Source organism: Stenella coeruleoalba, assembly GCF_951394435.1.
Source record: "Stenella coeruleoalba genome assembly, chromosome: 3".
Classification (NCBI taxonomy): Eukaryota; Metazoa; Chordata; class Mammalia; order Artiodactyla; family Delphinidae; genus Stenella; species Stenella coeruleoalba.
Window position 1 is genome coordinate 56,356,005 of NC_137148.1, and position 14,639 is coordinate 56,370,643.

General features: G+C 44.1%; 1 protein-coding gene across 1 annotated transcript in view; it reads left to right on the forward strand.

Moving 5' to 3' along the window:
• Positions 1 to 5,096, forward strand: part of PTCD2 (pentatricopeptide repeat domain 2) — a gene marked incomplete at its 5' end in the record, with an annotated part of 28,534 nt that extends 23,438 nt beyond the window's left edge. The window contains 2 exon segments of the mRNA XM_079916005.1: positions 334 to 447; positions 4,014 to 5,096. Coding sequence (XP_079772131.1) covers positions 334 to 447; positions 4,014 to 4,238 — 339 coding nt within the window. The 3' untranslated portion in view covers positions 4,239 to 5,096.
• Positions 5,097 to 14,639: the final 9,543 nt, after the last annotated feature.

The window sequence follows — 14,639 nt, forward strand, 5'->3', positions numbered from 1 at the left end:
GAAAGAGATTAAATACCTGGCCAGAGTCACTTGGCTGTAATTGCCAGTGCCAAGACTCTGACCCAAGTATGTCAGACTCCAAAATCCATGTTCTCTCCATTTCTGCCTTTTAGCAAGCTTTGAAGTGGTGGTGTTTTGATTAGCTATTGGAAAACAAGTTTTGGTTGGTGGCCATTCATTCAAAGCACCTTTGAACTTGAGCAAGCAAATGAATTCGGAAATGGCATGAAAGCAGGGTCGATGCCTATAAATGTAGGCTTATCTCACGGGGTACACGTCTCAGTGTTGATCACTAGCTCAATCTTGTTTTTCTTGTTTCTTCTTTTTCTTCAGCTTATGATCCACATCCAGTCGAACATGTTGAAAAGCCTAATAGACACACTAAAGGATGCTACAGAGGGGAATCTGTCAAGATTTGTGAAAAAACCTGTGTTCTCAGAAGAAGTGGTGAGTAGGCGGCTTCCACAGAAATCCTGTAAAGGTGCAAGAACACCCTTGAAACTGTCCACTTGATAGCTTAACCCTGTAGGCCACCTCTTAAAAGAGACTGTCCAATCCGGCAACCTCTCTGTGGTTCCTGTGGCTAGATTTCTATGTGTGGGTGCAGACTTTGTTCCTCTAACACAAGAGAATTTCCTCTGAAATTCTAGGAAAACTTGTTCCTTTTACATGGTTCTTTTCCCCACACTGTCTTCATGGGTGTCGGCCCTCTTCTTTTCCTTTTTCCTTTCTCCTTAAGCATCCAATTCCTTCTCCCCACTCCTCTCAGTTGATGACCTTGCTTCCTGTTTCACAGAGGAAACAGAAGCAATTAGAGGAGGACCGCTGCCGCACCAACAGCCTCCTTGCCCCTCTCTCTCTGCTCAGCCTTCCCTCCTGAAGCCGTGGTGACTGTAGGCACCTCTCTAGAGCCTAAGAGCCCATCCCCACCCCCAGCCAGCCCAGGGCATCAGCCCAAAAGTTGCATCACCTTCTTTTGAACATCATCACTATTGCTCACCTTCCCTGTGGATCATCCCCATAGGCAAACAGTAGGCTATAGTATCTCTCATCTTAACAAAAAGAAAATCTCCCCTACCTAAACAAGTAAAAAGACAGACTGGCCTAGAGGGGTGGGATAGGGAGGGTGGGAGGGAGGCACAAGAGAGAGGAGATATGGGGATATATGTATATGTATAGCCGATTCACTTTGTTATGATGCAGAAACTAACACACCATTGTAAAGCGATTATACTGCAATAAAGATGTTAAAAAGAAAGACCTACTGGGTGTTTAGCTAGGAAGACTCAACCTCATAAAGTCAGTTCTGCCCAAGTTAATGTGATAATGTAACATTTCAATAAAAATACCATTAGGTTTTTTTCTGTAGTTAAGGTTTAGTAGAAAGAGCAAACTAGCAAGAATAGCTGGGAAGACTCTGTGAAAGAAGAGGTGCCAGACCTGCCAGATATGAAACCACATTAAAGCTTTTCTAATTAGAACTGTGGTTTTAGCTCCTGAATAGACCAACTAATGGAACCATAGAAATGCTTTGCAAAATTAAAAAATAAAGTTAAATAAAAATGAAGAGGAAGAAGCAATTTCTAAAACTTGAAAGTAAAATGAAACAAATGAACCTTGTGCCATACTGATGGCTTAAGCACACAAAGAGGAATTATTGTAAGTCATTCGAAATTTAGTAATTTGTACATCGCTAGTCATATATAACCTACAGGGAAAAAAGACTGTGAGGAAATCATAAATTATTGGCAGTGATCATATTGTTAGTAATGATACTGGTATAGTCATTTTGACTAACCAAGGGGCCTGGTTGTCGGTCCTCCCCCAGCTTTTCTCCCTCTTCCCTGGCCTTTGGTAGCACGGTCCCAGCTGCGTTCCGGCTAGCACCTGAGATGGCAGGTTGGCAGCAGAGGGCAGGTGGCAGGCAGCTCCCCACCTCTGCCACACTGTGGCCTTCCCAGCCCAGTCCCATTCCTCACTCCTACCTGAAGGCTCTGTAAAGGGAGCTTGTCGGGAAACTAACTGGTTGATTAAATTTAAAGCTTCTTTCTATTTGAGGTCTTAGCTCTGTGTAGGTTGTGACCGACCTGAACCTTTTGGGAGTGTGTTCAGAAAAGTAGGGGAACTAGAAATGTAAACTGGTTTGAAAGCACACGATCATGTGCATGTGTGCGCAGCACTGACACAACCTCTGCTTTCTCACTAGCACTGACGTTAATCCTTCCTTAGACCTGGCCCGTCAATATGTTGCCTGAATTACGCGACTAAAGCATCCAAACTTCACACTGAAAAATACTCATTGTTTTTATCTGATTCTCCGCCCCCCAAAGCCTATAAGGCTGATTTACTTAGAAAGCTCACCCTCTAGTTCAGTGTATCCCCTGGTTGCTGTGAGGCTACCCAGGGAACTGCTTGTTGAGAAGTGAACTGATCCCTAAAACCCCAGCAGCTTTTGAGCTAGTTCTGAATATCTTTGTGAGATTGCAATGTGGAGTCTTATGTTGTAAAACTCTGCATTTTACAGATGCTCTATTTAGTGTTTATGCCACCAGTTACTGGACATGTTTAATGTGTGGTGAGAAGGTGCTGTTGTGCCCCTAGAGGAATGGTGAAAAGAACTGCGGACTTTTCTGCAGCACCGTGACGGAAACCACTCCAACGTGAACTGTTTCCTTATTGACTTCTTTTTTAAAACTTCATTAACAAACAATGTCGTACCAACTGTTTTCGGCTTCAATTGTAGGATGGTCCTAGTGATACCATTTAATATTTATTTTTGTAGTGATTTAAGAGAACTGAGGTAGTTAAAAAAAGAAAGAAAGAAAGAAAAAAGAAAAAAAAGAACTGAGGTAGTATCTGCAGTGAGAGCAAGGCTACCTCCAGCTTGGCTCACCTGCTTTGCTTCTTTTGAAAGCCATATGCTGCTGCATCTCACCCTGAACATGAGGACTAAACAAGCTATTCTTTTTAAGAATGTTAGAAGTGTTTAAACTTTACCTGAAGGTTCAGTGGGGAGCCCTTGTTTGAAAAGAAGGTGTGCAGGTTTGTGTTATATTACACAAGCTGTGTATATGTGATAGACTCACATTCACATTCTAATTTTGAGCTCACTCATTTTTGTAGAATTAAATACCATTCATACACTTGTGATGCTAATATTTATACCTCTGGTCTAGACCTCGCCCCCATGCCTCATAATTGTGTAGCCAATAACCTCTGGACATGTCTGCCTAGATGTTTCACAGACATCTCAATCTTGTCCAAAACAGAACTCTTGATTTTCCCTCTCCAAATCTCATCCTGCCATCTTCCCCATCTCAGTTAATGACACCCCCCCATCTCCAGGTTACTAAAGCCCAAATTGCGAAGATGTCTTTGATGCCTCCCTTTTCCTCTCCCCTTCAACAATAAATCCTTTCAGTTTAATCTCCAAAATATACTTCATATATATCTACTTCTCCTTCTTTTCTATACCTTTCCCAGTCTAAACCATCACCTGCTCTCATCTGGCCTATGATGGGGGCCCCTAGATTAGTCTCCACATTCTTGTACCCTCCAGTTCTCCACACAGCTTTTTAAATCGAAATCAGATCATGTCCCAGTTTGAACCTTCTAATGGCTTTTAGAATAAATTCCAGAAAACTTACCATGAGCTAGAAAGCCCTACATCATTTGACCCTGCCTCCTGCTCTGATCGTTAAATTGGACACACTTGATTCCATGCTGTTTGACCTCCTTTCCCTGGTATGTTTCATCGTATAGTATGGGCCACTTGAACCCCCCTTTTATAAAATACCAGGGGTGATTTTTAAGTACTAATCCTGAATGTTGTTTATAGCTTATGGAATCCCTTATAGTTAGTTATACCTCTCTGTGCCCCCGCACCCTGGTTTTTACCATTTTAGGTGCACACTCTTTTTTTGCATTTATATCTCTGCTTCTTGGAGGATAAAAAGAACAAGGAAGAAATCTTGCAGAGATATAACAATCTACTCTTCTTGCTTTTTTTTCAGCTGGTCAAAGTGAGGGAAAAAGTGAAGGATGTGCCCGCTCTTCTGGCCACATTTGATGAGCTGTATGGGAAACTGCACATAAATGGCCAGGTCACCACTTACACTTTGGATGCTCTGCTCTGCCACACCCCCAGTGACAGGAAATCCCACACGGTGCTATTAAACAAGAGGACAGTCAGCCGTCGGACCTTCCAGCCGCTCAGCCAGTCCCTGTGGGCTGAGTAACCCTGAGTTCAAACCATCCGTGGGTCTGAGTTGGAGGGGGCCTGCTTCTAGTGAATTACTGGCTTCCTAAGAAATCGGGCATCGTACTCCAGTGTACAGTATACTAACACCTGGTCTCCTTAAATTTCCAAAATCATTGAGCACTGGCGTGCTGCCTTGAGACGTTCGTATGTTGTGCCACCAGGAAGATCTAGACACTGGCAAGCAGAAAGCTCGGGCTCCCGCGGGAAGGAGGCTTCCCCTTGTGAAGGGCTGAGGATGCTTGAAGGAACACAGTCACGGTCTCCAGGGGAACCCAATAAGCACTAACAGGAGGGAATTTCACTATAAGTGGCCACCTCCAGCTAATTTTCAGGGGAATCGTGGTCTGAAACCCTACTCTACCATGCTGGGAAATAGCCCAGGATTTTCTCACTGCTTCTGTCATCATTTACCTGTGACCCTAGACAAGATACTTGAGCCCTCAGTTTTTCATCTGTAAAATAATAGTGCCTGTGTGAATCTCCATATTGATTTGAAATTTTCATTCAACGTTCAGTAGGGTCAAGGTTTCTCAAAAATCAGAGAAATTAAAAGGTTCGTGAGAAAACTTGTTGTTTTCTCAGCAGAACAAACAAAACCAGAATTTAACTCTCAGAACTGATAATAAGCCGAAATTTAAATGGTTACCACCTTGGTCACGGGCAATCCACGTGCTTTTCAAAGTAAATGCCAATAAAAACCACATAACGCTCTCTGTGTTCCTTAGTTTTCTATATAGGTCATAAATATTTGGTCCTATAGTTCGTCTCGTTTGTTAATGATTTTCTCTTTTCTCTCTCTGGATGTTTTATCTTTTATAAATAAATATGTCATGACAGCAGGTCAGAGCTTCCTCGCAAGGATCTGCCTCTTGATGGTTTGAAGGCCAGCACCTGGGGGGGTTCGTTTTGCCTTTTCTTTCTGAGGGCCCACATGATGGTGAAGTCTCCCAGCTGTCTGCCTGCAGTGCTGCAGACTCCTTATTCAGTGCTGTTTCAAAACCCGGAGATAACTCTAACTTTACTGTTATTCATAGAACCAGAAGTTCTAGAGTAGGAGGAATCTTCTAAGTCTTCTCCTCAGGTCAGGGGAAATGTCCTGTCCAAATTGGCGGAGCTGAGATTAAAATCCAGATTCCTAGTCTCATTCCCTTCCCACTGCACCACACGATGTCTCCTCAGAGAAGAAACAGGAGGTTCTCTTCAGAGACAGAGCACTAAGAGCTCCTTGACTTACTGTGTGGCCATGGGCTCCCCTCAATCTCATCTGTTAAACAGGGATAATAGTAATACCACCTCGTGGACTTAACTGTGGACAGAATGAGGTAATAAATGCAAAGCAAGCTGAACACTACCTGGCACAAAGAAAATGCTATATAAACATTAACTCTTGTTATTACTGTCAGTAGCATTCAGAGTGTTCGCACCTAGTTGAAGAATTACATAAACAAATGAGTTCTTCCTCCTGTTCAGAAATATCAAAAGAATTTCTTTAGCCTATGTTCTGTGAAGCATAAGCTTCATTTAAAGAAAATTCTCTGCCTCATAGAATCTTAATTACATCTTATGTGTGTCTGGTGTTTTGCAAAAGAAAAAAAAGAAGGATTTAAATTTCTCTACCTTCAAAGTCTTAGGGAATAATAGGGGATGCTTCCTGTCCCTCAACTTATCTTTTATCTTCTCCAGCATTCACAGACAGCATTCAAACGGCTATTATGCCCTGGGTGAATGTGGCCTTGGTTGTTAGCTAACAACTATTCATTAGCAAAAAAAAAAAAGATCGTGAGCAATAAATAGCAGCCATGACCTTCCCAAGCCCTGCTGCTCCGAGCAGCTGCCGGCTGTGCTTCTCTGCGGACTGCAAAACCGGGCTCTTTGACCTGTTCCCAGAAGTCTTACTGAGGGGCAACTTAGTCATGAGGTAATGAATGTGCATAACGTCCACCTCAAAATAACAGACGATTCTAAAGGCAAAGACAAAACCATCAAAGTATGCTCAGTATATAGTGACCATTTCATTCTTTAAAACTTGGCAGTTTCTTTGAAAAATGGTGTTTCTCTGCGATCCATAATTTGCCTAAAGCATCTATGTACTCTACGGTAATTTGCCTAAAGCGTGTACTTACTCTGTTAATGAGAATATTTGACGGCCGGAACATCTTACTCCCCAACTCTATGTGCCTTTGTAGATTGTTTTCATTTAGTGTAAATGTTGCTACAGAAGCCAAAAATTATGGTGAGTACAGCACAGTATGAAAAACAGACAAAAAGATATCTCCTTAATTGGGTGATATAAGGGTAGTGGTCTGGTTATCTATTGCTGTGTCAAAAATACTCCAGAAATTAGTGGCTTAAAACAAGACCAATCATTTCATTAGACTGGGCTCAGCCAGGCAGTCACCTCAACGACTTCTTCCCTTAATGCTTCTGGCACTGGATTCTAGGACCTCAGCTGAGGCTGGGGCCTGCACATCCACACGTGGCTCCCTGACAGCACAGTACCTGGTACTAGGGAGTGAGTGTCCCCAGACAGGCAGAAGCTTTGTCACCTTTCATGACCTATTCTCAGAAGTTGCATAGCATCACTTCCACTCAAGTCACAGGCCCATCCAGATTCAAGGGAGGGAGCATACATTCCACCTCTCAGTGGTGGTGACGTCAAAGAATTTATGGACATGTTTTAAGCCACCACAGATCATTTTTTCCAGCAAGCTCTTTAAACTTGCCCTTTCCCGTTCATTGTTACTTCCCTAATTAAAGTCACCATCATCCATCAATCATCTGTCTTTCAGCTCTTCTCTCTACTGAAGCCAGAGTGAGGTTTCCAAAACAAATTTGTCCTCTGCCCTGTTTAAAACCTCCTCACATCCCTCTGGGTAGAGCTCAGACTCTAACATGGCTTCGAAGGCCTTTCCGAATCTGGCCCTTGGTTTGCCCATCCAGCCCCACCCTACTGCACACCTCTTCTTCCCTCCTACACATCTTTTGGGTCGTAACTTAGACATCTTTTCATCTGGGAAGACTTCTGGATCCACTGGATCCCAGCCAGGTTAGGGGAGCTACCAACCTTCCCCTGTAATTCACTCATCAACACACTTATCATACTCCCGTCGTTGCCTGTTTTCACTTTTTTACTAGATTCAGGTGCCACATCTATCTTGTTCTCCACTGTGTGCCCTGTACCTAGCGCGGTAGGGAACGTATCAGAGGATGAGTACTCATTTAACTACGACCTCATTTACATTATGTAATGACAATGGCTGCCATCATGATCCCCCTGGGAATAGCGTTTCTTCTCCAATGCCATCCACTCAGTCCCAGACACTTCTCATTTAGACCCCACTCCACGCTTTTGCTCAGCCCACTATGTATCCTTGTCTCCTCCCACCCAAAATGCCCTCACTCTTTCTCTACCCACCCTTTTCTACCCAACTCGTGTCACCTCTTCCATAGGCCATTCTCAAGCTGTAGAACCCATATGGATTCTCCATTCATTCATTTACCAACTCCATATTGAGCATCTACAAAGGACGAGGCGCTATGAAAGGCCCTTAAGTTGCCACAGGGTAAAGACTGACCGTATTCCTTTCCCAAAGCAGAATATTTTTATCCTGCATGCATGAACTTAAGGACCTTTTGGCCTAGTCATTTGCTCTTAGCTTCTGTAGATAGTACTCATTACAGATTGATCAAAATCCTACCAAAAATAGACTCGGTAGTGAAATAGACCAACCCTGGGCCATTTTTGCTAACAGTTTTGTTGATGATGACCCAAGAAATTAATACAAATTTGAACTAATTCATAATGAATATCACTGGGAAATTATAATGGGGTGGTAAAGATTTATCTGCTACAATTCAGGTAGGCAAAACTGTAGATTCCTCTATTTCTTTGCAAGTGAACAAAAATTTCTTATTCATTTTCTGGTTATATTGAGAACCCAAGAGAGGAATTCATGGGAGACTTGATCTTGCTTGAAGGATATTTTTAAGCTTTGTTTTAGATAAATGTTTGATCTTTCTGGATATCTTCCTCTTACCCATTTTCATAGCCACGAGGACAGCTGGGGATAAAGCTGTGGTTGTCAAACTTTAGCAAGCACGAGAGTCAGCTGGAGAGCTTGTTCAAACCCAGAAGGCTGGGCCCCAGCTCCAGAGTTTCTGAATCCGTAGATATGGGGTAGGGCCCAAGAATGCATTTCTAGTACATTCTCAGCTGCTGCTGTTGCTAGTCTGGAGACTGTGCTTTTCACCACTGTGTGAGAGGAAGCCTGTGCTTCTTCATGTGCATGGGAAGCTCAGGCTTCAGAGGCAATCTCTGGGTCCTCTCTGGTCTCTGCTGTGAGGAGGGAAGAGCAGGGAAGCGTGGCCTTGTCCCTGGACTCCTGAGCCAGTATCTGCTTGCACCCACTTCTGAGCTCTGTGCCGCTGCCATTTGCCTCTACTCATAAGGACCCTCCCTCTGATGTCAACCAACCCCAACCCCTCCACTGGACTCAATGAATCAGGAGTCCCAGGGCATTATGATTTAAGATCAGTGAAAAGTGTATCTATTTAGTGTTTTCAGATTCACATATCCATATAAACAGATGGCAAAATAGTACAGGGCTTGACAAAACTAACCCAAGATTCAGGTTACGTTATAACACTTCTATCTACAAATTTGACTTGGGGAAATTAAACTCAGTAGATAAAGTAGCCATTTAAAAAATCACAATGGAAGAAGCTATCATTAGTAAAATTTGATATGCATTATGCATAAAAAATGTGTGGTGAACCAAATCACTGTGAATGGATCTCAGTGGAAATAGTTCAGAAAAGTAAAAATCAAAAGATTTTTACAAAGGAAATGGTTTGACTCTATTGCATAGAAAATGGATCACAGAATTAAGTTGGCTTAAATGGCATTACCTCAAAAATATCTTCTGAACAAAAACTGAATGATATTGGTGTAATTCTGATTGAAATATTTTTTATTCATTAACAGGGAGTTAAGAACAAGGGGATTAAAAATGCCCTCTGTTCTCATGGAGCTTGCATTCTACAGGAGGAACAGACATTAAACGGATGACAGTGCAAATGACCCCATGATCACAACTGGGATAAATGATTAGCCTGGGGGCATAGAGAGTAAGTGGTGTGTGTGCACACATGCACACACACACACACACACACACACATAAGAGGAGGACCTTTTCTGGTCTTGCATAGCACCAGTTGTCTATGGCATTCATTTTGACACAGAAAGTATGGTGCCGTGTATTGTTACAGAACCTTATAGTATATCAAGTGTCTCCTGAAGGACGAAGTATTCTACATTTGTCTTATATGACCCCAAAGTGCCTATGTAGCATAATACTGTACATACAATGGGGCCTTAATGTTTTTTGAAAGAATGAACTAATTAATGGCAGGTTTTAGTTAATATGGACCATCTGCCACAATATGCTTTAAGTATTTCGCGACGTTCTCACAAACCGGTCACTCTTTCTGTCCCAGTTTTATAGATGACAGACCCCAGACCCAGAGAAGGGCGCGTGGGCCGACCAGTGCATTAACAGACTGGCCGAGCCCCTCTACCTTCCAGCTCTGACGCATGGATTCCCACCCCTCCCCCGCCTTGTTGCCCAGCCCTCAGCTAATCTGAGACAGAAGTGACCATGCATCCATCCAGCTGCCCGCCTTGCTCAGGTGACCCTTCTTCTGAGGGCTGGGGCCTCCAAGGGCCTCAGAGGCACTGTTAGCACCGTGATCAAAGGTGGGGTTGGGGAAAGAAGGCTCAGAGGGAAAAAAGCCCACGCTTGGCTGCTAATCACTGCCCTGCCGCTGAAACCTCCAAAGCTGGGTGAACTGGGACGGGAGAAGGCCTCATTTAATCAGGCTCTGAGAGGAAAATGCACCAGTAGCCCGAGTGGGCCTAGAAGGCATCAGGGTTTCCTGTGTGTCACCTGCAGGCCTGCCTGGGCAATGCCTGCCCAGATTAATGACGTTTACACCCACCATCTTCGCTGATTCCTTTTTCCTACCCCAAATCAGGCAAGCTGCTCACTCACAACAGCCCAGCGTCACCATGTCACTTAATCCCCCAAACCTCCCTCACTCCCAGGCAGCAAGATCATCCTGTCAAATTACAAGTGACATCACAAAGAAGGAAGGCACAACCCCCCACCAAGTGACTGCTCTACAACTGGATTTGGTTTGAGTTCACGAATGCAAGTCCCATGCCTGGCCACCAAGCAGCAGAACCTCATGGTGTGTCCTACTCACCCCAGGGGGACATATTATGTAGCCCTTAGGGTTCAAGGGGATTAAAGTGACCTTCACTTTCATGGCTGAAAATTACTGGATTAATATCAGGTAGGTTAAGGAGTATGTTCTGGTTGTAGCAGGTGGCAGGATGGCCACATGCACATCCAAAGATAATTCAACACGAGTGCCACTCGCTGAGAAGCCAGGAGAGAACCAGGCAACTCAACATGAGGCTTTTGGGCCATAGGGTTTGTCCCCCCCATATAAAACAATAGAGAGCAGAGAAAATGTCATTTCCAATTTAGATTAGCATAATCGCTTCTTTGACAGTTTGCTGCTCCGGTGACAGGAAATTCAACAACAACATATGCTTTGTATGCTAAACTTCATAAAATACAAGAAATAGAAGAAAAACTCTAACACATAAGACTTACCGTTTGTCAGATCCTGTTTAAAGCACTTTGTATACAGTATCTTATTTAATCGTCAGGAAAACTCCACGTGGGACTATTACCCCACTTCTCAGATGAGAAAACGGAAGCTCAGAGGGGTTAAGGTACCTGCCCATGGATATGAGTAGGGAGTGGTTGAGCTCACGTAGTCTGGCACCAGACCTCACGTTTTCAACTCCGTCTCTGTACTCCAGCTCTCACGGCGGCTGTACGTACACGTGCGCGCGCGTGTGTTCGCACATGCGCATATGTGCCCTTTTCAGGCGAAGCGGTTTGCAGTGTTGATTCAGCAGAACCTCAAAGGGGCCTCTGAGCAAAAAAGGTTAAAATATACATGCTTACACACATATACATAGATATACATGTTATATATGCGTATATTACACACACACACACACACGTACATAAATGTGTGTGTGTATGTCTGAGTCTTTTTCAGTTGATCCCCGGCCAGCTTCAAGCTTTGCTCTGTCGCCAGGACGCAGCTGAAGAACTTAGAGTAGCCAGCAGAGGGCGCCCAGAGTCACTATTTTTAAAGGTGCAAGTTTTTAGAAGCATCTTCCATTTCTGGAATTCAGAGAGAACAGAGGTCCACACTGCAGGCTAGACAGGAAAGGTAGCTGTAGATAGACTTCAGAGAAGATACAGCCTTCACTCAGATTGAGAATTATCCAGTGTAGAAAGGATGTTTTTAGAAGAAAGAAAACAGAGAGGATGATCCTCTGCAGATAATATACCAATGCAAGTGCGTGTTGCATCAACTAGATGTTTCATGAGAAAATATACAACTCAGCTCCTTATGAAGGAAAAAAGATGGTCCTTGCCTCACTTGGGAAAGTTTCCTCCTATATTAAGAAGAAAAACAATGAACTGTTTGCTTTATTTACTAAAATCACATGGTTATGAGAGAGAAGTGAAAAGGAATTAGGCTCTTAATTATTTCTATTGTCTTTCCACCCTAGTCAAATCAACCAAATGAATGCAACCTGACTACCTCTTCCGGCTGCCATCAGAAAGGTCCTATGTCTTGGAACTTTCTCCACTTAGGTGAGGGAGAATTTGGTATTCTGGTATTCATCACTGCCCATTTCTAGGAATACATCAAAAATCAAGTCCATTATCACGAAGCTTTAATGTATATTTAGACTTCACAGAGTACTAATTATTCTAACAGGATTGAGGTTGGGATTCCGGTGAAAGACACCCCTGACAGAGACCAGAGCCCAGAAGGAGGAGAATGGCAGAGCCCTTGCTCAAGAGTATTCAATAGGTAACTCCTAGGAACCATGAAAAGTACCTGGAGGAGATTCTGTCGGACTGGATATCTGACAACAACTGACGGGGGGGTGAAAAAAATCACAAAACACCTGGTTGATGGCCATTTGATCAAACTCCTGTAGGAGTGTGGAGTGGCCAGAGCTAAGTCTGTCTACATGCCGTGTCTGCAGACTCTTATCCCATTCAGAGGTTGGATATGGAGGTACGGCTATGTGACGGCAGTGCTCTACTGCACTGCACCTGGTGGAGGGGATCTCACCATCACCTGACCCTCACTGCAAGTAAACAATCAGTAGCATGAAACTCAGTCACGCAGGATGTGTCCTGACAACGTTGAGAGCTGAGCGCTTAGCCAGTGAACAGTTGGTATGAGCAGCAGTTCTGGACTCCTACACACCTGGCAGTCCACAGCTTCTGTTACCTTCTTAGAGTCAAAATGCTGAACTCAGTGGACCATGGGTCTGGCCCAAATGTATAAACCTTTTATTCATATGGACCATTCGGGTCTGTTTTTAAAATCTTTTGTTCCTTCGAACCATCTGAATTCCGCATTTCACTCTGCAACAGTAGACAAAACTTATAAGTTGTCTACCCTTTCACTCTGTTGAAATCCTTTTATGTGCGAAACACCTGGATAGATGCAGAGGGGGAAACAGAAGTAAACAGCACACAACTGCTACCTCTGAACAGCACATCTCCTGGCTCCATTTTGAAGATTCTGAGACAGACAGCTAATGAGTCCCCCTGTCTTGGAGTTAGTTTTGACAAGCAAGCTGGGCTGGAGGAGACTGGGTGCAATTTTGCCTTCTGTTAAGTTTTCAATAAACCAATGTCATGATTTTTTTTTCCTCCTGAATTCTACTTCCTCTTTCTTCTTTCTCTGTTCTTCTATTTTGTGTCTTCCCCATCAGTTTGTTAATGCTTCTCCCTTCGAAAAAAAAAATTTTAGGTCCCTTTTTCGGGCTCTTTGGTGACGGAGTTCGGCTTCCTGTGTTCTCACTCTTTCACTCACTGACTCAGAGTGGAGGCTGCTTTACTGGAACTTAGGAGAAATTTGAGGTTTGCTTTCAGTCCTGTTTTCTCCCTAGCAGAAACTATTATTTCAAGGGAGAAGATCTCAATAGGCCAAGTTGAGAAAAGCAAGCAACAAGCCTAAAAACCGGTTTTCCTCACCAGCTGCCCTTGGGCTATATTCTGTAGAAAGGGAACAAGGCCTTTTGGAGCTGCCCATTTGCTCCCCAAATATGTCTTCCGTGCCCAGCGTCTTATGGAGCCTTTTTTTTTTTTTTTTTTTTAAAGCCGCGTTGGGTCTTCATTGCTGCGCGCGGGCTTTCTCTAGCTGCGGCGAGCAGGGGCCACTCTTCGTTGAGGTGCGCGGGCTTCTCATCGCCGTGGCTTCTCTTGTGGCGGAGCACGGGCTCTAGGCACGCGGGCCTCAGTAGTTGTGGCACATGGGCTCAGCAGTTGTGGCTCGTGGGCTCCAGAGCACAGGCTCAGTAGTTGTGGCGCGCGGGCTTAGCTGCTCCGCGGCATGTGGGATCCTCCCCGCCCAGGGCTCGAACCCGTGTCCCCTGCATCGGCAGGCGGACTCCCAACCACTGCATCACCAGGGAAGTCCCTTATGGAGCCTTTGACACAAGTTAAGTCCCTCATAGTAGGGCATGGGCAGGATTAACGAACTACAACTGTCTTTTACCTCAACCCAAGGTACATTTCAACGTTCCCACTTTATTCAACAGAGAATATTTAGCAAGCATCCATTCTGCCTGGAAGACAGGACAGATTAAAAATAACAAAATGGGGCTTCCCTGGTGGCGCAGTGGTTGGGAGTCCGCCTGCCGATGCAGGGGGCGCGGGTTCGTGCCCCGGTCCGGGAGGATCCCACATGCCACGCAGCGGCTGGGCCCGTGAGCCATGGCCGCTGAGCCTGCGCCTCCGGAGCCTGTGCTCCGCAATGGGAGAGGCCACAACGGTGAGAGGGCCGCGTACCGCAAAAATAAATCAATAAATAACAAAATGTGTTTCTGCCAGTTCAACGTTTCCAGACCCGATATTCAGGTATCTCCTGACGATGACCTTCAGATCTGAGTTTAAAGTTCAAGTCTAGGACTTCATCTTTCATTCTCTATTATAGTTTGGAAGATGCTTATTACCACAAAATTAGTAATAATATCCCATCACTTTCATCTTTGTTTTAAGTGGAGGCAAGCAAATTACCTTTGTCCATAGCAGCTAGGAGAGGAATATCTATTTTAAAATTGATCCCATTTTTTCATTCATGGAAACTGATAGACGACTAGAAGATGCCCAATCAAACCTCTGGGTAAGAAGTCAAAGATTGTGTGCATGTGTGATCAGGGAAATTGTACACCTAATGAAGACAACAGTGGGAAAAGAATGAA